The 22,885-nt window shown below is 37.0% G+C and overlaps 1 protein-coding gene across 6 annotated transcripts in view; it reads left to right on the top strand.

Annotated features, from left to right (window-relative positions):
• The window catches only part of UTRN (utrophin), a 484,838-nt gene that overhangs the window by 390,896 nt on the left and 71,057 nt on the right, over positions 1 to 22,885 (top strand). For all 6 annotated transcript variants that reach the window (XM_044917202.1, XM_044917200.1, XM_044917201.1 and 3 more), the window contains 4 exons: positions 1,022 to 1,290; positions 7,278 to 7,424; positions 10,013 to 10,091; positions 13,187 to 13,247. In XM_044917202.1, coding sequence (XP_044773137.1) covers positions 1,022 to 1,290; positions 7,278 to 7,424; positions 10,013 to 10,091; positions 13,187 to 13,247 — 556 coding nt within the window. The remainder of the gene's footprint in view (positions 1 to 1,021; positions 1,291 to 7,277; positions 7,425 to 10,012; positions 10,092 to 13,186; positions 13,248 to 22,885) is intronic.

The following is a 22,885-nucleotide window of genomic DNA, read 5'->3' as shown; positions in this document are numbered from 1 at the left end:
ATCACAAAGAAGAGTAAATATTTCTGTCTTAAATTCTTCTACAGCTTACCTTGATTGTATGTTTCTGACTGGCCTCTGTTTTGAGTGAACAAGCGGGACAACCATCAAAGCAGCAAGATAGGAAAGGGGGCCTCCTTGGGCAATGAGGGAACTGAGGCCCAGCAGTGTTTAGCTGGAGACCTATCTAACCAGCTTTATGTTCATCAAATTCCTCTGCCCTTGTCGTGTCAGCTTCTCATCTCTGTGTTTCTGACAGTTGGGTTTGAACTTGACTTTCATTTCTGTCTGTATCTTTTGCTTGTCTTCGGGACTCTTACTCTTTCTTCCTGACCCTGCAGGACCTTCATGATGCCTACCCTTTCCTGTCTGAAAGTCTAACTTTATTTCAGATTTCTGGAAGCTGTTTTGCTGTATGAAATATTTGGGATGACCCTTGAAATCTTGCTGTCTTCCTGTTGAAATGTTTGTGGACATGCTACACGTCTGGGCTACAGAAAGTGTCCTGTATTAAAGATGAACTGCCAAACAGACTCAGCAGTGATGAAGTATCTAAGATAGATTATTTGTCTTCAGTTATTATTTTAAGGAACATGATCAATTAATCTTATTTTCTCAGAGTCTTTCCTCGTAACTGAAAGCTATTTCTCTCCTAATTATACTTCCCATTTTGATTGAGGACAATGAAATGAAAGACTGTCTTTGGATTTTATAGAACTGAGTTTATGTTAAAGGAAAACTTTTATTTTTTGAGGGATTGTGTTACATTTCAAGGTCTGTAAATATATTAAAATTCAAAAGTCGCCAAAACCAAAGGGCCACTTGCTACTATGTTCTTCTCCTGAGAAGTAGCAGGGAATTAATTGGTGACGGGTGAGGAGAGTATAGAGAAATTTTTTCTTCCCCTGGCTCGTGTAAACTGTGTATCTATGAACCTGGTAGCAAACCCTTCAAAAGGTAATATTCTCATTTGGCTAGTGATCAGCCTTCCAAATATTCTTTTTTTTTTTTTTTTAAATCACAGAATTGACTCCTGAGGAGAGAGCCCAAAAGATTGCCAAGGCCATGCGCAAACAGTCCTCTGAAGTCAAAGAGAAGTGGGAAAGTCTAAATGTGGTCACTAGCAATTGGCAAAAGCAAGTGGACAAGGCACTGGAGAAGCTCAGAGACCTGCAGGGCGCCATGGATGACCTGGACGTTGATATGAAGGAGGCGGAGGCTGTGCGCAATGGCTGGAAGCCTGTGGGAGACTTACTCATCGATTCCCTGCAGGACCACATCGAAAAAACCATGGTCAGCCTCACTGCCTCTGATAAAGGATTTTAAGAAATGTTTTATTGTTGAATCTAACACAAAGAAAGTCACATATAAAAACCATTATAAGGCATTTTATGAAGCCAACCCTGTTACAACTTGACCAAAATCAGGATAGAGAGATTTTTCCAGTCATGACAGATGTTGTCCCTATGCCCTTCATCATCAGAACCCCCTCCCCACCAAAATAACAGCTAATGAGACTTTCGTAATAATTTACTTTTATTTTTCTTTATCCTTTTTTTTACCCAGCTCTGTGTCCCTAAACACTTTACTACTTTAAAAAAAAATAATAATGTAAAGTCCTTTTTAATCCCTAGATTTCCCCTCCATCCCTTTTATGTTTTCTTTACAATGTATTTGTTTAAGAAACTGAATTGTTTGTTTTATAGTATTTCTTACAGCCTGGGTTTTGCAGAATGGCATCCACATCATGCAGTTGGGCAGGTTCTTCTCTGCTCTGTATTTCCTGTAAATTGGTAGTTGGATTTAGAGATTTAATCAAAAACATACTGTTTTATTGGGGACTCTTATGTTCAAATTTTCTCTCACTGAGTAGATTATGGAAGGATTAGTTTAACTATAAATTTTGTTTGTGGTCAAGAATTGCCCAAAATTAAGAATGCTAGATCTGTGGTCTAGACCCGTTTGGGCCCTACATTCTAGAACATACCCAGAAAAAATTTAATAGAATTTAGGCAATAAGAGACATAGTAGTCGGGTTTGTGGTAGCATAGCAAACTATATATTAGGTAGTCATGAGTCAAATCAGAGAATAAACCAATGAAACATCAGAAGGTGGTTAGACTGACAATATCAATATCATGAATGTGATTTTTATTGCAAAAAACGTATCTTTTATGCACAGACATTGGATGACATTTTCCTTTTGTTTATGCATGTGGCTGAGAAGGAAGGAGAAAGGGTCTAGGAAATGAAATGAATATGCAGGCAAATTATATAAGTAAATATATGTGTGTGTAGATATAGAAATAATAATGGCTAGCATTTATTGAGGCTTACTGTGTGCCAAGAAATGTTCGTAGCCAGTTTACATGGATACCTCTTTTAATCCTCACACCAACCCAACGAGATAGGTATTATTATGCCCATGTTACAAATGGTGAAAATGCAGATATTGCTCAAGCCCACACAGCTGGTAAGTGGTAGAGTTTTCATGGTTTCTTTCTTGCTCTTCTCTGTCATTGTAGAGACCTCACTCATACTAATGTAATTAAGCACAACTTTTATCAGCTATTGGAATTCAAAACTTTAAAAGTTACGTACTAAATTTTAAACTTAAAGAAATTTCACTAAAAGAGTGTTGGTGTCTGCCACCTTTCATTATAAATATACATAAATATGCGGAACTCTGTGAATTAAGTAGGCTTCTTCCTACAGCTCTGGCATCCTGAAAACCATTTCCATGGATGAATCTGAGTATCAAATAACTGAAAATAAAGCCTTTTAGTAGAAGTTCTTTGGAAGTTACACACTTCTTGCAATTTTTTTTTTCAAAGATTTTATTTATTTGTCAGAGAGAGAGAGAGAGCACAACCAGGGGAAGTGGCAGGCAGAGGGAGAAGCAGGCTCCCCGATGAGCAAGGAGCCTGATGTGGGACTCCATCCCAGGACCCTGGGATCATGACCTGAGCCGAAGGCAGACGCTTAACTGACTGAGCCACCCAGGCATCCCTACTTCTTGCAATTTAAAAGATGTTTTTTAAACACTAGAAATCTTTAATTCAGTGGTTCATAAGCAGTATATTTTTTTGGACTACAAAAATGCCTCTTGGTTGGAGCAAGAATTTACCCATTTGAATTTGAAAGTATCAGTTTTTAATGCAGGATGATTAGTGTTGAAGGAAAAATGGAAAGTTGTATATGGGCTTGTTGAAGACCTAAAAGTTTGGGAGTTGTTATTCCCATCTGATTAACGAAATTACCCACCTCTGCATCCAAATCCTTTTGTTCAAATCTCTACTAAAGTGGAAAGCCAGGAAAAACACAATTAATATTTAAGAGAAAGGAATAAACTGTGGATTAAAATATTTTCACATCTTATTAAGAAAAAAAAATAAAAACCCACATCTCATTAAACCAAATAAAATGGGTTCAAAGTCTGGGATGTTTCACATGTACTCTAAAGTATATGCCAAATCCCATTGAAGCTGTTGGCAGATGAAAGTAAGTTGTGATTATTGCTAAATATTATTAAATATGTCAAGGCAACTGGAAAACAAAAGCTTTGAGGGCCAATCAAATAAGTTTAATGCCCTAAAATTATCCTTAATAATTTTTCTTTGCAGAATACACACCTTCCAACAGGAGAAGGCTCCCCCCCCCCACATCTGCTGGCAGACTGCCCGTCAGCACCTTTAATGTTAGCAGATGTTCCTGTTTTTATACCAAGAAGACCACATAGACTTTTATTCTCCTATAGGAAAGTGCAGCCAAACATGATAAATTGGTTCTTTATACTAGAACACACAGCAGCTCGGAAACCATTTTAAAACTTGCTTTACTTCAAGGTCCTTAATTTGAAAGCTCTTAAAAAGCAAAAGATAAATTTTTTTATTAGAAAGATTCCTCACTGCCTAAAACACCCACAAAAACAAAACCCAACGGCCTTGTTGGTCAAAGGTCTTTTAATATTTTCACCTGTGGCTTATAAGAGAAAAACATTATTTTTACAGAAGAACAATTAAAACTGCTTGATGTTCTGTAGGAGTTTTAAAATCTGTCTTGAAGTTACAATCTAATTTTGGAAAACTTTTCCCATCTTTTAAAATAAAGCTGTTATTATTTAAAGTTAATAGAAACCTAAGAATACTTTCTAGCCTTTCATTTTTTAATCTTTGATACTTACAAAACACAAAGACATTGATTTTAAAAGCTGATTGAAATTCTTGAGTCCTCCCAAGTCACCTCGGAGAGAATATTAAAGTGTAATGTTAAAATATAATTGAGGAAACCTGGAAGGATTCAAGTTCTGTCTTTATTCTTAAACTGAATCTGAAGGAACTCAGGACTCTTCCAAGTCCAGACTGAAAAATTCCCTTCCCCCCCCATCCTACTTCTCTCTGTCCCATGCTTCCATGTTAGTGGTTTCATTCTTTAGACCTAGAACGCCTGTTATCATATAACTACTTTTCTCACTGAACCGTATTTGTGGGTCTGTCTGTGCACATATTCTGTCATCCATGAAAGACCAGCATCTACAGCCATGGAGAAAAACGATCACAACTCTGAAAACCTTTTCTTTCCACTTTCCAGCAACTCAGATGCCTTTGTGAGCTTCCCTCCTTCTGCCTGATTTTGAAATGTTGGCACCTTCAGGGTCTGGCGATGTTTCTTACTTTACACACATCGACTTCCATGTTCACTGTTTCAAATGTCATTTGCTCACTGCTCCCTCCTTTGTGTGGGGTTTTCACGCTGACTCTGGGCTCTAGGTCTGTTCTTCTGACTTTCCATCTCGAGTTTCTTCTTGTGGCTTTTGAGCATGTTCCAGAATTTTGAAACACTAAAACATACTCTCTGATTTACCTAAAATTAATTTCCTTTTTGAAGTAAAGTTATATTCGTGATACTATTTTGATTTTATCAACCATAATGATTATTTTTAGCCTATCCATATTATCTAAGGGGGAATTATATAGGGTAACTGGTTTTGGAAGAGAGAAGGAAGTAAGGAAGCGGTTAAAGAGGCTTGCTTTCTCTTTTTTTTTTTGCCTCCCATCATCAATATTTATTGAGCATTTACAGTGTACTAGGCACAGTAGAACATACAGAAAACATTGTCCCTGCTCTTGAGGAGCTTACATTCTAAAAGAAAAAAAAATACACCTCTTTTAAAGTGGTATTTTTGTTTGGTGTTTTCTGCAAGGTACTGAGGAAATAGTCTGGGGGTGAGCTTTGGGTATAACTTAGCCCCATCATTATTTAAAGAGAGGAAGAGGAAGGCTTTTAAAGGCAGGCAATGACAGACCATTCAGGATAGGTAGGGCTTACAAGGAGATAAACACAATCTCATCAACAAGGAGAGATTTGCTGCAGTAAATAGGATGAGGGAAATAGTTTGTGGGATGCAAGCAAAGGAAGCAAGGTATCCTTAGACATTGAGTGGAGCCAGAAAGATCATGCGGCCTTTTTTTCGAAGTACCTAAAAAGAGGCTTTCTTTTTATGAACATAGTGAGGAAGCCGAATTAATACTACAGTGTTCCAGTGAAAGTTCATGGTCTTCAAAGCACTCTGATATATAATATTTCATTAACTAAACTTGGTATGGTGAAAAGGGAGAAGAAAGGAGGCTGGTAGACATATTCCTGTCTCTTAAGGGGTGGGATGGTAGAAACGATATAACTTGAGGGCTAGTGCTAACTGTGTGTTCACAACGCCTAATACGTATCGGTTCAGTTTGGCACATGATTTACTCTGATTTTGTGACATACCAAAGAAATAACCATATACTGTTCTCTTTTAGTATCTCAATTCTGTTCCCAATTGTCTGTTGGCTTAATCTTGCCTCAGATACCATTTTCGTGGGCCTTTGTCAATAGAAGTAAATTCTCCCCTCTTGTCTGGCAAACTTTGTGAAATACTGGAGAGTGTCTGTTCTCAAGAAGCTTCTATTCTTCTTGAGGGGCATCAAGAATATGGATGTAGTAAGAGCTCTGATAAGGAATGATATTTAAAATATATAACAACTCGCTTGTATGGCACCAAACAATCAGAATGGCCCTCACTATAAAACCCCATTTGTGTGGCTGAAGGTGTGCTGGCTGAAAGTCCTGACTGGATTCAAGAGGGCAGAGAGAATGCTGGGAGCACGTAGTGGAGCCTCTAGCCAAGAATGCTGAAGGAAGGGCCTAGGGAAATCTTCCCTGAAATGGGATGCGTAGGGCACCTGAGTTGACTCTTTTGGAACATCAATGGGATCTAGGCAAAGACTTTGTTGGAAAAAGGGAACATGAACATAGAGTCAGGGGGAATTATGTGGTGAAGGGAGAAAGCTTAGTGTTTTCATTATTCTGTTTGCTCTTATAGGATATATTATTGTCATTGGCCCCAAATATCTTTTGCTTTTCTCTTTCCCTCTTCACATACATCCTCTACCCCCACCTGTACTATCTCTCTGTCCTGTGCCCAGAGGTGGCATCTGTCACTAAGCCTCATGTACCTCTTTCTTCCCTCCTCTAACCACGTGATCATAGTGTTTTTGAAAGGATCAAAACTTACCTCTAGAGTATATAATAGTAATAGGTATTTCTGTAGGGGTGCCTGGGTGGCTCAGTCATTAGGTGTCTGCCTTCGGCTCAGGTCATGATCCCAGGGTCCTGGGATCGAGCCCCGCGTGGGGCTCCCTGCTCCGCGGGAAGCCTGCTTCTCCCTCTCCCACTCCCCTTGCTTGTGTTCCTGCTCTTGCTATCTCTCTCTCTGTCAAATAAATAAAATCTTTTATAATAGTAATAGGTTTTGTGGTTAGGAAAGTTGTTCTTACTGGCCACTTTCTCACTTAATTTTAAATGGTAATGTGTTCAAATCAAATTGTTGCATCCGATGAAAGAATAGTAAGGTAGCCATAGGAAAAAAAAGAAGGAAAATATGAAAGAAAATGAAAAATAGAAACAAGACTAGAAATTAGTAAAGTGGACAATAATGGCAAACATTTTCCAGATGAAATTACATAAAATGGTAGATTTGCAGGAAATACATAATCATTTCAATGAGTTTGTATTATGATTTTTCTCTTTGTGCAGCTATTTAGATTCTCCAGGTTACAAAGGATGACTCTGGCTGGTGGTCCCCATTGCTGAAGACCTGAGCTGAGGTGTCATTGAGTGCACAACTGTTGTCAGTGGCGTCTCAGCTGGTCTTGCCATTTTCTTTGAAGAAAGGTTCAAAATACTACCTTCTGTTATATTCTTTTCCATAGTCATTGTTTTTGTTTTTATTCTTCCAGGCATTTAGAGAAGAAATTGCACCAATCAACTTAAAAGTTAAAACAGTGAATGATTTATCCAGTCAGCTGTCTCCACTTGACCTGCATCCATCTCTGAAGATGTCTCGCCAGCTAGATGATCTTAATATGCGATGGAAACTTCTGCAGGTATTAGTTTATCCGTCTTCATGATCCAACTTCACACAGTTGGTCCTTAAACCCTGCCTGATTATTCTACTGCACACCATCATTTCCTCCTTCTTTACTAGTTGTAGTTGATAATGGATTTGTAGCATGTAATATCACCAAGTATTTGTCTTTCCATATCTTGAACCCAGAGGCCTCATTTATTTATGAATAGAGGTTTTAATGTAATTTTATGATGTACTATTCATATGATATTTGTAGAAAACTGCAAAGGGTGAGATAAACCATAGTAATTGAGATCTATGATAGGTCACAGAAACATTCTCTCATAGTGGCTCATGAAGGAGTCCTTTTTCTTACTTTAATCATGTATTTATTTTTTTTCCTTTTGCAAAGTTAAGGAATCTCCATCCTTCTTCCACTGTTTGCTATTTAGGTATCTTGTTCATTCTTTCCAGCTAGCACATTTATACTATTGTGGTGTTTTTACCTTTAGCTCTTAGGTCTAAGTTGTTTTAGTGACTCTAGATAATACTTGCTCATCCCAGATTTAATAGAGCCAAACCCAGAAGAACCCTTTTGAGTATTACTAGGTATCAGCATTTACAAGTCACCATACTTGCCAGTCAGTAGTTTTAGGTTTAGTCTTTTCAGAGCTTTGTCATGTTCAATGGCCAGTTCCCTGGAGTCGTAAATAATCATTTTTTCCCTGAAAACTAGCAGGATAATTTAAGTGGAATATTAAAAAAATAATTCTTACGCATTTCTCTCTATATTTTAGGCCTAAAATACTGTATTTAATGAGATAAATGTGCGATTGGAGGTGGTACACAAAAACATTTTATTTTAAAGCTATAATATTTTATAGCATACTAGGTTTCCTGAATTAACTCAAACATCGAATACCCAATGGTTCATATGTTCTTTATCAATATGAAGATTTAAGAAATGAGTGCATAATATTAAACAGTCTTTTCTATATTTGAAAAGAGTGTTAATGACCTGGGATTAGTAAAGCAGGATCTGTTAAACTCATATGTGCTTTTCTAGTGAGTGGAACACAGAAGTGTTTGACTTTCTCTTTTTTTCCTTCTGCTCCATTTCCCTAATTCATTGCCTTCATGTAGGTATTCCTGTGGTCCATCCTGATCGCCTTCTGCTCGTGTTATCACTATCTCCAAAGATTAGAAGTCAGGGAATACATTATGCTTGGAAGAGGATATGTATTCTCTTATCCTTATCTCTGAGCTTTGTAGCTGCTAGAGCGCAGATGTTAGTTGCTGGTTGAGTAAGACCGGAAGGAATCTCTGCTGACAGCAATGTCACTCCGTTTCAGGACTAGCATCTTCTCTTCTCCTGAACATAGAGTGGCATTTCAGTGCTTTTTTGGCTTTAATGAACAAAGCACTTGCTAATGCAATTTAAATAGCTAAGCAAGAGAAACTAGAGCTGTCCAGTGAGCCAGAGATACACACATTTCTTTTAAAGGCAGCTGAAAATAAGATGGACAATCTGTGTGGAACAGCTGACTTAAACTACAGAGACCAGGACAAGGAAAAAGAAAATGGAAGTGTCAGTAGGCTGTGTGTAGTTGTTCTGATTTGCATTTAGTTTCTCGGTGGACCAATTCTGCATTTTCATAATGTAGAGAGCTAACGGGGGAAGTTGTGAGGACCAATTCAGAAAGTATACTAATCGGCTGCTATACACTTGAATACCCTCAAGTCGAGATGATTGGACACAAACGTGGAGGCAAATAAGAGATTACATACTCCTATATCTTTGTGCTCTCCATCCACCTCTATTGATCCATCGTCTAATTCGATCTCTCTGTCATCTACCTTTCTGTCTGTCCAGCTGTCTACCATCATCTATCTGTTTTTTCCCTGGGAGTATTTGAGACTTCTTCTTCATTTGCTTCCTGTGGCACTTTTTACCACCTTCCTTACAGAAGGGAGGTGAGTGGCCACTGGCCACACAGCCACATCTCGACTTTAGATGCTTTCGAGCTTTACTGCTTTCAAGGCAACGTAGAGTAACAGGAAAGCAATAGCTTCTGGCACCAGATTAGCTGCGTCTGGATACTAGTACTCTCATGTACTAACTTTCTGTCCTTGGACACCTCTTTGTGTCCCAATTTCTTCATCTGTAACGTGGTGATAATAATAAATAATACTTACCCAATATGGTTATTGTGAGGGTTAAAAGAGTTAATTTGTATAAACTGCTTAGAAGAGTGCCTGGTACTGTTTGCTGTCAGTTGGTACCAGAAGAAGTCTATTTTAATCCCAGTACTTTGATCCCAGAGGTAGAGAAGGAGTCTATACAAGCAATCATATCTTGGGCAGTAGCATCATTTAGTAAACAGGGTTGCTGGAGGGGAGGTGGGTGGGGGATGGGGTAACTGGGTGATGGGCATTAAGGAGGGCATGTGATGTGAGGAGCAGTGGGTGTTATACGCAGCTGATAAATTATTGAACTCTCCATCAGAAACTAATGATGTACTATATGTTGGATAATTGAATTTAAATAGAAAAAACACTTAAATCAAGTATGTTATTAAAGTCATTGTTTTCAAATCAAATTATTTCTTGCATGTGTATGTGCAGGTTTCTGTGGATGATCGCCTTAAACAGCTTCAGGAAGCCCATAGAGATTTTGGGCCATCCTCTCAGCATTTTCTTTCTAGTAAGTACTAATAAACTTGACTGTTCTCATTAATTGAACGAATGAGCATATTCTTTCACTTTGCCTCAAGGAGCCATATTCTTTGTTGCCAAATATATTTACTTATATTAGGTAAATGTACAAAAAGCAATATTAAGATTAATTACAATATTGTTTATTGGTTATTAGTTGTAATAATCTGGTCACAATTGATAAGTCTCCGAAGTGGAGCAAAACTGAATTTCTCTTTAGCTATGGTTTTTCAATGGACCATCGGCTATAATAATTAATGTAGCCTCATATCATCATTGCTGTATCATAAACAAAGGTTATGAACTTTTTCACAATAAAAAATCATTTTTACATTTTAAGATTTCTAATTAGCTTTTCTTCTTAAAAAGTGTTTATTAATTTAAAATGTACCTGTATCTTTAGCAGTAAAAAAAAAAATAACTCCCCATGGATCCGAGATTTTTGTTTATTAGGTTCACTGTGATCATACTTAGCTTTTCTTTTGGTCAAGTATTGCAGATGTAGCCAAACCACATATGTAGATTTTTATGTAGTATTCTCCAACTGAAATTTTTAATTTTACGGACTGTTTATGAGATCTCATATAAGTAATTTGAGCTCCTACTTTATCGTTCACTGCTGGGGAAACTAAAGAATGTAGGATTCAGAGTCATCCAAATTAAGATTAAAATATTAAGTCTGCCAGACCTGTAGATTCCTGAAAGTTAATTTCTTTATCTTAAAATTACTATAATAATACTTAGTTTTTCTGATCGCCTTGAAAATTAAGTGAGAAAGCATAGTGAGTTTCAGAGCACCTAGCACAGTTCTTGGCACTGATGCTTTCACTAACTATTAATTTCTTTCCTTTTATTTGTCCTGGCAAACATATGCCAGAAAACAGTTTGTTTACTTCAATATAAATGAAGTTTAAAACTTAAGGCACATCTTATTTCCCAATTATGATAACTTCTTTGTATCTATAATAATAGAGAAAACTGAAGTAATACCATGTCTTCCAACTAAATTGATTACATTTGTATTTTCCCTTAATCTTTTGTCATGGTTGATAATCTGCTTTACCTCAATTCAAGGTCAGGCTTTTCTGTTTTCACAGTTTCAAGAATCTGAGTTAGTCATTTCCTGCCCCTCTTGTCCTCCAGTCCTCATGCTCTCCCCCCCCTTCTCTCCCCCTTCCTCCCTTTCCCCCACGCACACATGTTTTCTGTTTCGCACACCTGAGCCCTTAGATAGCCTATCTTTGAGTGATTGTAGTCCTTCCTGGAATATACTGGGTGCGAGGATGCATTTCTAAAGTTGGGATGCCATCATTATTGATAAAGTAAATAAGTTTGCAGTCTCCTCATTAGGTATGAACTACTTCAGATTTCTTAAACTTAATTTAAGCTATGTGCTAAGGCCAAATTAAAGAGGAATTTAACAAATAATTGTGACTCTATTTACAGTTCTAAGGATTAGTTATCTATTAGTATTGATGAAACTCTACACTTTCTCCTAGCAACCATTCTTTCATGATAAAAATCCAACTCATGTTCTTTAGGAAGGAAAACATGGTAAAATTCACAATCACTTTGTGAAACTCAAGCATGTGGCCTGTTATTGTCTGGCCCTGATTGTCCAAGGAGGTCAGAGTTTTTCAAATCAAAACAATGGTTAACATGAGTGTAAACAAAATCCCAATTAATAAATTGAATAATTGTTATCTCTTTCTGCTTGGAATCATTGGCTTTATAATATTTCTTGGACTTCAGCCATGGTTATAAAAGGAGACTGTTTAGTTAGAACACAAAATAAACTGACCTATTCGCCTGGTGCCAACACTGAAATGAGGTTGGCTCTAATGAGAAATTTATTATACCTACTTCCACATTTTCATCGCCCTTTTATATTTTCATGGACATAGTTGCAGAAGGGAGCACTCACATGTTATAAAGAGAAGAATTGTTGAACAGAAAAATTGCTGAACTAGTGGTCGGAAATCTTGAGATCATGTCTGAGCTCGGCCATTTCTTTATGGGGCAAGTTATTTCACTTCTGAGTATCTAGTTCCTTATGTATCAGGTAGGGCTCTAATATGGATTTGTTGACTTCCTTATAAATAGATATATTTGAAAAGGCTTTTTGCAAAGTTTAGAATGCTATATTTTTATAAGATATTATTATGACATGAAATTGAGAAAAAAAGCATTTATGACAACTCTATGAGAGCCTAGTGATAGTTGCAAAGATGTGTTTTAATTGCTTGTTTATTAGTTTATTTAGCAAAATTCCTTAGTAGCTCCAGCTTACATGTTTAACTCTTCTTAAATAAGTCTTCAACTAATTATATAGGAATAATCTATTTTTATAAATAAGGAATAACTGGAATTGTAAGAAATCAGTACCTCAACAAAAATAAATACCTAAAACAAAACATAAAATCTCAGTCATAGTGATATCTGATGTAAAAGTAGAAAACTGTATTTTCTGTGCATTTCAGATGAAAGTAAGTATTTGGGATTCTTTTATCCACATAATTACCTTGTTTGTTTGTTTTTTTAACAACCCTTTGCCTGTGTTTATCTTAATCTTTCCTTTTTAAGATTAATACAAGTGAGTTTGTTTAAATGCCATCTGTCCTAGATAGTTATTCCTGTGAAGCAAAGTAAAGCACGTTATTAATGATCTGGAAAATTCAGTCTTGTGAAATCTAGTTTATAATCTGGATATACCAGGTAAAATTAATTTTGGTTTTAGCTTAATCAAAAAATATATGCAGTCCATTTTCCAGGTAGCACTAAGTTTTAAATTGTGGTGATTATAAACAATAAAACTTGATTTTGAAAAGTATTTTTAGCAACAGGTTCAATTAGTTAGAGTTGGCATTTGAAATTGAACCTGTGTTGTTTCTTCCCTTGCTTCAAATGAATCTTTAAGAAGCCACTGTTTGTTTAGCCTAGCAGATTTCATAATTATAGGAATCCAGCTCAAAAACCAGAGTAGTTCTCATTGAATTAGCTATAAAATGTGTTCAGTTGTTTTGCACTAGGGCATAAGGCTTTTGGGTGAGCAGTGTTTCCAATAACCTCCCTTTGTTTCTTCAGCTTCAGTCCAGCTGCCATGGCAAAGATCCATTTCACATAATAAAGTGCCCTATTACATCAAGTAAGTTGATTTTAATTCTCCTTTATGATACCAAAAAAACCAACGTTATGTTGATAACTTAAGAGGCTTTCCCTTGTAACTTTAGAAAATGGAATTCAATCCTACTGTCTGAAGGAAACTATATATATATTTAGTATTTAAAAGAAGTTAGTTTAAAAATCAGAGTAATATTTGTAGTTTATTAGGTTAAGGCTATAGGTATGTTTACCATATATTTTTTTAAACAGATATTAAAATATTTGGGGAAACTGACAAAATTTCTAAGTATGTCAGATTCTTGGGGCACCTGGCTGGCTCAGTCAGTGGAGCTTGAGATTCTCAGGGTTGTGAGTTCGAGCCCCACATTGAAGGTAGAGATTACATAAAAATAAAATCTTTAAATAAATAAATATGTCAAACTCTTGACATGATGCTGTTTCTCACACTGTAGTGATTCTAAACCATTTTTATTTCTCCCAGAAAATCCATTTAAAACGTGCTGTACTCTTCTCATTCTAATCCACCAAAAACAAGCAGTGTTTTTATCATTAAAAAGTTCAGTATCTTCAGGGTTTTTTGACTTATGGAAATTATCTGCAATATTAGTTTAGGCTTATATCATCCTTCCTTTTTTTATTGTCAACTTGACATTTTCTCCTTCGTACATACTAAGTTTCTCCTTATTATGTAACCTTTTATACATTTTGTATCATTTACACAAGGTCTGAGTAGGATTCAGTCCTTGACTTAGGCTAAGTATTGTCCTAAGACAGAATGATACAATCCTTTGAGGTGTAAATTAGCAAAGCTGTTGATTTACAATGTATTAAAGTGATGACAGTCCTAGCTGACTCTGTTTTATGTGTATGGTGAACAGCATCATAATTACTGGAAAAATAATCACTATTATTAGGAGTCAGCTCTGTCTCAGATTAGCCAGCTGACCTCAGGCAAGTTGGGTAAAGATCTGTGGGCCAACTTTCCTTTGTATCTTTCCTAAATGGCAAGTGGATCTCCAAAATCCATGCTAGCACTAATAGTCTATTCTTCCAATATCCCTCTTCCTGAAAAATTTGTATATGAAGTCAGTGTTTGTGAAATAGTATTTCCTTTTGAAGGTTTTATTGTAGTCTGAGATGTATCACCATACCACATATGAAATATAATAATAGTATATGTTATATTGCCTTAATGGAATTTACTACTTCTTTCATTGTAGTGTCTATAGCGTACTGGGTTGTGATAAACTTAAGGATAAGGTAGCAAAGCAATTGGCTGGTGTCAAATTTGGGCAATCATGAATGGAAAGAAATCAGAGGCTGGGTAAATTGACGTGTCTCTGTTGAGAGAAGGTGTAATCATCTGATCCAAATTTAAACCATTTTTAAAATGTTTACATTTTCATTGCGATAAGAGTTAATAATAATAATAATAGCAGCAGGTGAAGAAGGAGGCATGAGTCAGGGAATGCTCACAGCCTCTAGAAACTGGAAAAGGCAAGCCAATGGGATTCTCTTTTAGAACCTCCAAGGAGGACCACAGACCTGCAAACCTCAATTTTAGCTTAGAGAGACATTTATTTTGGAGTCATTTGTTACAGCAGCAATAGAAAACTAATATATGTATTATACAAAATCAAGAAGTCCATGAAATTATTTTTTTTTTTTAAGATTTCATTTATTTATTTGACAGAGAGAAAGAGATAGTGAGAGCAGGAACACAAGCAGGGTGAGTGGGAGAGGGAGAAGCAGACTCCCCGCCGAGCAGGGAGCCCGATGCGGGGCCCGATCCCAGGACCCCGGGATCACGACCTGAGCCGAAGGCAGACGTCTAACGACTGAGCCACCCAGGCGCCCCCATGAAATTATTTTAAATTAAATTGTTTTACTCAACTGACAAAGAATCTTTATTATCTGATTTGTTTTTGAAGTATTGATTGGATCCAGCAAGGCAGATTTTTGTCTTTACTGGATAAAGAACATATTAATTCTCTTGTTTGATTATGTTATACAGTGGTTATCTATTTGATTTGTCATTTTAAAAATCTATCTTGAATTTTAGCACTGCTATAAAAAAGGAATTTCTCTATGTCCAGGTTGGTTATATATGACTAAAAATGACATTAAGTCAGAGTTTCACTGATTCAGAATTTTTATAATTTTGGTAGGCTCTCACAAGATTATAGTCTTGTTCAGACTATGAGATCTGTTGGGGCAGACCAGTGCAGCAAAAGCTCGTTTCTCTCATTTCTCATTGGCTAGAGCTCCATGTCCATGACCAGCACTTTAAAATATGTATAATGCAGTGATGGCCAATATGTTTAATATGACCTGTAGGATTATAGCATCCTAAAATATCTTTCAACATCATTGGTGACAGATTGAATTTCCTTGAATATATATATAGTTTTACTGTTAAATGTCTTTTAGGACTTTGAAATATTTAGAGATCTCTCCAGGTATATAGGATGAATTCTCTTATTTTTAGAAAACTTCTTAGCCAGATTCTTTCATTACCTGCTCTGTTGTGTAACTTAACAGTTTATTTCTTCATAATAAAGTACATCAATCTCTGGAGGTAAGGTTAATATGAGATAGTATATTTCCAGATGAAGAAATGTTATGAAAACAGAATTTAATTCCCAAGTAAATTAACAAGCAAGTAAATAATGAGTGAAGGGTTTTTAATATACACTTCCCTTCGCATGGCTGCACAAGTAAGTAGAGGAAGAACGTTAAAAACAAATTTAGCATGATTGTCATGCAGCTAGAGTTTCCTGGAGCATATTAATGGGATATATTAATTTAGCCAAAAAGAAAATAAGAGGCAGGTAGAAATGTAATTATTTTCAATGTGGAAGTATACAATTTTGTATACTCTAATGCCAGAATATAGTGAGAAAGTTGAAAGGAGAATGGGAAGAACAAATTGTCTTTATTTCATATTTTAATTTAATCAATTAGCTAAAACAATCAATTGGCTCCCCAATGCATTTCTTTCTCTGTAGGTGTTTTTTCATTAATATTTTGAGGTGTACTGCAGTGGTCCCAGGCTCATTTGTTTCTATAAAATGATAGAATATGGATCTGAACTGTAAGGGTCTATGTAGTATAAATCCCTCTGTGTTAATATCTCAAGTTGAAACTCATATCTTTAAATTATATTTGCTTCCTCTAAGGTAGGCTTTCCCAATCTGATCTGGTTATTTTTTCTTTTCTAGTATAATCCAGTGACAGCTGCAATGGTTCCTTCTGCCTTTATAATATACAAAAATCTACGATAAAAGCCAGATTTCTTTCTCTGTGAATTTTTAGTCATGTGTTTGTGTTTTGCACACGTTTTTCATTTCCTCAGCTGAAAGTTAATATCCAGGGTGTTTCAGGCATAAAGGGAACAATGAATAAAAGCTTTGGGTTGAACTTTCCTAATATGTCACATTAATCGTATAAAACTCATTGCTTGTTATTTTGATCCAGAAATAATAATAGTAAATAGTCATAGCGGGTGATAATAATGATCACTGAAATGAATTATATTTTTTGAATATTCATTTGCCAGTCACTATGCTAATCCTGTAATTATCTCTTAATTCTCACTGAAGTGTTGGGACTATCATTACCCCATTTACAGGCAAGGCTTAGATAACAAGTACACACATAACTTGCTCAAGTCACACAACCAGTACAAGGAAGAGCTAGTGTTCAAAGCCGGGGACGGACTCCAGCTCCGGCCCTCTTGACCACTAAGCCTCCAGTTCTCTGCATTGAGTGAAGGAGAGAATAGAAGTTTTAGTCACATGGAAAAGTTGGGTAGGATGAAGATATATTTAGGAAGGAGCAGTCAGGTGGAGAAAATTTGAGGAAACATCCTTTTTTTTCATGCTATGGACCAGTTGCCATTTATGATGCACCTACTATGGGTCAGCAACTGAGTGCAGAGCTAATTTTCCTAGGCTCGTTTCTGTAGGGTAATATATGCTTTATATGTTTTTTTTTTTTTTTTTTTTTTTAAAGATTTTATTTATTTATTTGAGAGAGAGAGAATGAGAGAGAGCACATGAGAGAGGGGAGGGTCAGAGGGAGAAGCAGACTCCCCGCCAAGCAGGAAGCCCGATGCGGGACTCGATCCAGGGACTCCAGGATCATGACCTGAGCCGAAGGCAGTCGCTCAACCAACTGAGCCACCCAGGCGCCCTATGCTTTATATGTTTAAGGAAATGTCACACTGTGGTGCAGTAATGGACAAAGGTGCTTTTTGATAGGTAGAAAAATGTGGTTCTCCACAGTCCTGCCAGTTGGATCTTGACAGGAATTAAAAGGTAGGGGAGCAAACTGTATCCTTCCACTACCTTCCCTCAGCTCCATGGTCAGAGATTTCTGTCATTGGGTAGATTTCTGTTCATGATTAGGATGCTCAACAGAGCTGGCTCCTAAGTCCCATAGGGCTTTTAGCATAGATGGTTCTATACATGTCCGGTCTGTTAGTAAGTCAGACTCTTTCGTAGAATTTAGTAAGGTGAAGTTAGGAAATGTGGTTTTCCTTTCTCGCTCTACGATGTCATTTCTGAAGCTAGAGCGCGTGACTTTTCAGTAAGCCTTAGCAGAAAAGATGCTACGGCACTCATGACCGGGCTGTACCCTCACGTCTTAACAGTTGTTTTTTTTTTTAAAGATTTTATTTAAAAATTATTTTATTTGACAGAGAGCTAGAGAGAGAGCACAAATAGGCAGAGCGGCAGGCAGAGGGGGAGGGAGAAGCAGACTCTCCGCTGAGCAGGGAGCCCGATGCGGGACTCCATCCCCGGACTCCGGGATCACCACCTGAGCCGAAGGCAGCCACTTGACCTGAGCCGAAGGCAGCCGCTTAACGACTGAGCCACCCAGGCGCCCCACGTCTTAACGGTTTTTCTACTCAAAGCTGAGGTGCAAGCCTAAATTCTTGATAGAATCCTAAGTGTGCTCACATGCATGCAGCTTTAATATGAACATTTTAGTGATGTCTTCTTAATAGATAATATATATCACAGTCTCAAAAACTGACATTTCTCAATCTTACAGCATACTCGTCAGAATAAATTATCTTTACCTACAGATACCACTTCCATGCATTCTCTGCCTTATTCTCATTCCCCTTGATGACTAGGCCTAAATCAAAATTTTCCTCAACTTATTACATCTCCTTTATATTTTCCTTTTCTATTCTCATGTCCATTAAGGGTAATTCCCCTTTCTTGCCTCCCAAGGGCATTCTCTGCTGCCCTAATCCATCAGCTGCTGGGAAAAAAAAACAAAGTTTATAGTTGTAAATGAAATCTTGGAGAGCAAGTAGCTGTTCTTTATAGCAGTCATGCAGTTTATTTGCATAAACTGTATTTCCTTGTCTCATTATATATGCACAGTCTAAAGGAGAGAATTAATGCTTATTTCTTTAGAGGAATCGTGGGCCCGTTTCGATGACGTAGGTGAAGTATTTCTTCCTTAAGTAAGAGCAGAGAGGAGTGACAGCAAAGGAATATCCAAATATTCAGCCTAACAACAAAGTCAGGGCTAGCAAAGGTGTATTATAACAAAACAAAGAAAAAATTAACATAAAGCATTTTATGTTTAAAGATTGGAGGAAACCCATCCCAAAACAAAATAAATCCATAACAAAGTTGTAACTAACAATGAAATACAAAGACAGCTCTCTCTGAAAGGCCTCCCACAGCTGTCTTCATCTCTCTCTTCCTCCTTAATCAAGATGCGAGATGGCATCTTTTTGGTGCCAGATTTTCAGTGGAGGAGTCTTGAGACACACTTTGAGTCTCTTTCCAAGAGTAGAGCTTGTGTTTTGGTTTTAATGATAAAGAAATAAATGAAATAGAAGCCTAAGAGAATGTACTGGAGAGGCTATTTTTCTAAGAAACAGTCTGTGACTTTATCTGTGTTGAAAATAAATATTTAAAACTCACTGGGCCAACTCTGCTGATGAGGACAGAAGAACGAAGTTGTTTTATGAAAGAATATAAGCATCTTGGGATCCCTATACCTCCTGCTCTTGGAGGCAGCTTCGGACAAATGAGCACACCTTGGCTGATGAGAAAACTAACAGCAGGCCGCCTGCCCTGCAGCAGCCTTGTATTGGCAAATTGTAACCAGACAACTTCCAGTGAATTTACCAGTGCCCTGACTTACTGAGATAATTCAGGTGGAATTGACATTGTCTGAGAAAGACATTGACTAGTGCAGGACTTAAAAAGATACTGTTTTCCTGCCATTCATCTATACATTGCTGGGGCCAGTGTTATTATTACCATGAAGTGGGAATTTGGGCTTGGCATCTTCCAGATTACTCAGTTCCATTGTATTATAGGGGCACCATCAGCCTTACTGTGCAGTCTGACCTTTAGGGTCAAATTTGCAATTAATAAAGGTCTGCTATACAGTACAGCGGGTCACTGTGGGGCCACTCATAAGGTAAAAGAGATATTCATACTTTGATTTGTAAAGATTAAATTTTTAAAGTAGTCATTGAAACTAGCAAAAGTACAAAAGTAATAATGATCAAATAAACTGTGAAAGAAGTAGAATATCTTTTTCTATATGGATTATAAAGTAAAATGATACAGTGTTAGAGTCAATACAACAGTATAGAAAAAAATTGATTTCTCCTTTAAAGATTACATATGAAAGAGATAGAGTAGTAAAATTTTTTTAAAAATCTAAATAATATAAATTCAGCTTTAAAAAACAAACTAGAAGGATACAATGATAAACTCAACTCTGGTGGGAGATAATCCTGGAGTTGACACCCCAGGCAGGGCTATAGAGGACTCCCCAGAGCCAACTCAACAACAGGTGACCTGCAGGAAGGTTGATTAATGTCGATTACTGGTCTGATCCTCCATAGTGTGACAACTTAGAGGGACATGGGGGTAGAGTTTGGGTCAGAGGTGAGGCTGCTTCAGAGTTCTGGGCCCAAGCAGAGATACTACCAAGGTAAGGCTCCCTTGGGTTTACTGTGTGCATGTTCATTCTTCCAGACAGTCTTCCAGTGCCCTCAAAACAAGTAGCAGCCAAAGCTCCCTACACACCCAGGCACATCCATTTTGGTCATGAATCCTACTACTTTACTTTAAAAACAAATACAAGCAAACCTGTCATATTGTTTTGTAACAAATTATTCTATCAACCATGCCTGGAATATTGACATTTGTATTTAGGGTTGCGGAAGCCTTTGTCTCTATATAGCCCTTTACATGCTTGTGTCTTTTAACCTACTCCTAAGCATGAAATTATTTCAAGTGCATTTTATAGTTGAATCCAATAGATTTGGAGTTATCCATTGTTGACAGTTTAGTCTTCCTGCCTTGTGTCTTCATCTTCATGACAAGCTAGTGGCATTTTCTTTTTTTTTTTTAAAGGCTCCATGTCCAATATGGGGCTTGAAATCATGACCATGAGATCAAGAGTTGCATGCTCCACCGACTGAGCCAGCCAGGCACCCCAAACTAGTGACATTCTTTAAGGAAGACTCTATGCTTTTACAATATCTGTTATCAAGTAGAATCCTGTATCTTATTTGGAATTTAAACAGGAAGGTTTTTTTCCTGAAATGTTGACATTCCTCGTAATTTTGATAGGGCCGGTGGGTAGAGGAGTGAAGTTGGAAATGAAATATATGTGGGTTCAGTAATGAATGGGACATGAGGTTGTGCACTCCTCATTTGAGAATTTTGTCTGTGAAGAAGAGAAAAAGGTAATAGCAGGAAATGTAGATTCAAGGTCGGGATGAGAGAGATTGTGTATGTAAGGATGGCACATCCTTCAACATTTATATTCTGAGAATGGTCTTATTGAGAAGGGGGTTAATAATGCAACACAAGAGATTTTAAAGAAATCTTTGGGGAAGAATTGGCCTTTGATAGGAGGAGGAATTCCTCAGAAAGGAGGAGAGAAGAAGACAATCTGACAGATGGAAGGTAATTTATTGATTTGGTGGTGGGAAGTTGAAGGAATTCTAATCTGGTGGTTTCTCGTTTTTTTCAATGAAGTGTGAGATCAAGTGAAATGATATAAGGCAGGGAGGGAAACTTACTTAGGCTTGGGAGAGAGAAGGCAGTAATAAATTGTCTTGGGGTCTGGGAAGCAAGTTTATTAGGGAATGTTGTGTGGTTGCCAGCGGTTGGACATTTGAGGTTTGAAGTTAAATATTTAAAGTAAAATTAGTCTGTTGAGTGATTTTCTCCAGCTGTATTCATGCACAGCTGCTCAGGTCCAGAGAAGGCAAGTAATTGAGCTGATCCATGCTTGGGTTTTGCCAGGAGTGAGCGAGAAGCAAGGCGGATGAGATTGTTTGTAATGATTATAATGATGGACCATGGACTCAGATTTAGACAGATTCATCAGAAAGATGTTAGAATCTCAGTCATGCAAGTATACTTCCATATTAAGAACACAGGCTTAAAATCAGACCACCTGGGTCCAAATTCCATTTCTACTACTTGCTAACTCTGAGACTTGGAGCAAGTTATCTAAGTGCCCTCCCTGTCCCTAGTTCCTTCATCCGTAAAATGGGGATACTGTCGGCACCCAGCTCATTGACTTTTTATGCAGATTGAGTTTACACAAGGAAAGTGTTTGGAAGGACACCTGGTAAAGACTGGACACTCGAATAGTAGGCTATTACTGTAATTAATTTTAGGCATCCTGACCTACTGTGTCATCTTTCACTATGCACAGCAAAGAAGAAATATTTCTCTTTCTGTGATTATCTTATCCCTGAACAATATGGGTCGTTCTTTTTCTCTCACTTGTATTTTTAATTAACTGACTCACCTTTAATTTTTTTTCTCTTACATGCCCTTAGAATCGCAGTTGAAATGAGATGACACATGGCAAAACTCACAAAATCCAGTTTCAAGCATAAAATTGAGTAGATAAATAACAAGTAAATGTAAATTGTAACAAGTAACAAGTAAATTGACTAAGTGTCAGTTTTGGGGTAAGCAGGTTGCCTTCTTGCCATCTTTTAAGGTTTTATGGAAAAAAATGATGCCACTCTAATGAGGACAGATGGGTTTAAAAAGTTTCTTCCCCAGAGCAGTCTATTGCCCAGAAATCAATATCTTTTCAATCTATCAAAATTACTTGTACTTTGCTGTTGGTTCCTTTTCTCATATATTGGACCGTGTTGTTCTCAACATTTTTGTGTTCTATTCATTGGTGTACAATCTTACTTGTGTTTTACTTTTTGTGGCTTATCAGAATACATTATGAGTAATAATAAACAGAAACGTGTATTGCTTATTAACCTCATTGGTTCAATATTTCATCAAAGTCCATAAAATACAGAGAGCACATGTTGTCTCAGCCAGGACACTGAAGAGTGCTCTTTTAATAAGTATATGGGATAGCAGGTAGAAACTAGAACTGTCCAGGGCGTTAAAGGATGATTAAAAAAAACAGTTAATGGAGATTTCATGCACAGCACAGTGATTACCCACAAGAGTACTATGTTTTAAACTTCAAAGTTGCTAGGAGACTGGATTTTAAATATTTTCACCACAAAACAGAAATGATAATTATGTGATGGGATAGAGAGGTTAGCTAAGACAACTCTGGTAATCCTACTGCAATGTATAAATGTGTCAAACCAACATGTTGAACACCTTAAACTTA

This window comes from Neomonachus schauinslandi, chromosome 8 (genome assembly GCF_002201575.2).
Source record: "Neomonachus schauinslandi chromosome 8, ASM220157v2, whole genome shotgun sequence".
Taxonomy (NCBI): domain Eukaryota; kingdom Metazoa; phylum Chordata; class Mammalia; order Carnivora; family Phocidae; genus Neomonachus; species Neomonachus schauinslandi.
This window is presented reverse-complemented; position numbering and strand designations above follow the sequence as displayed.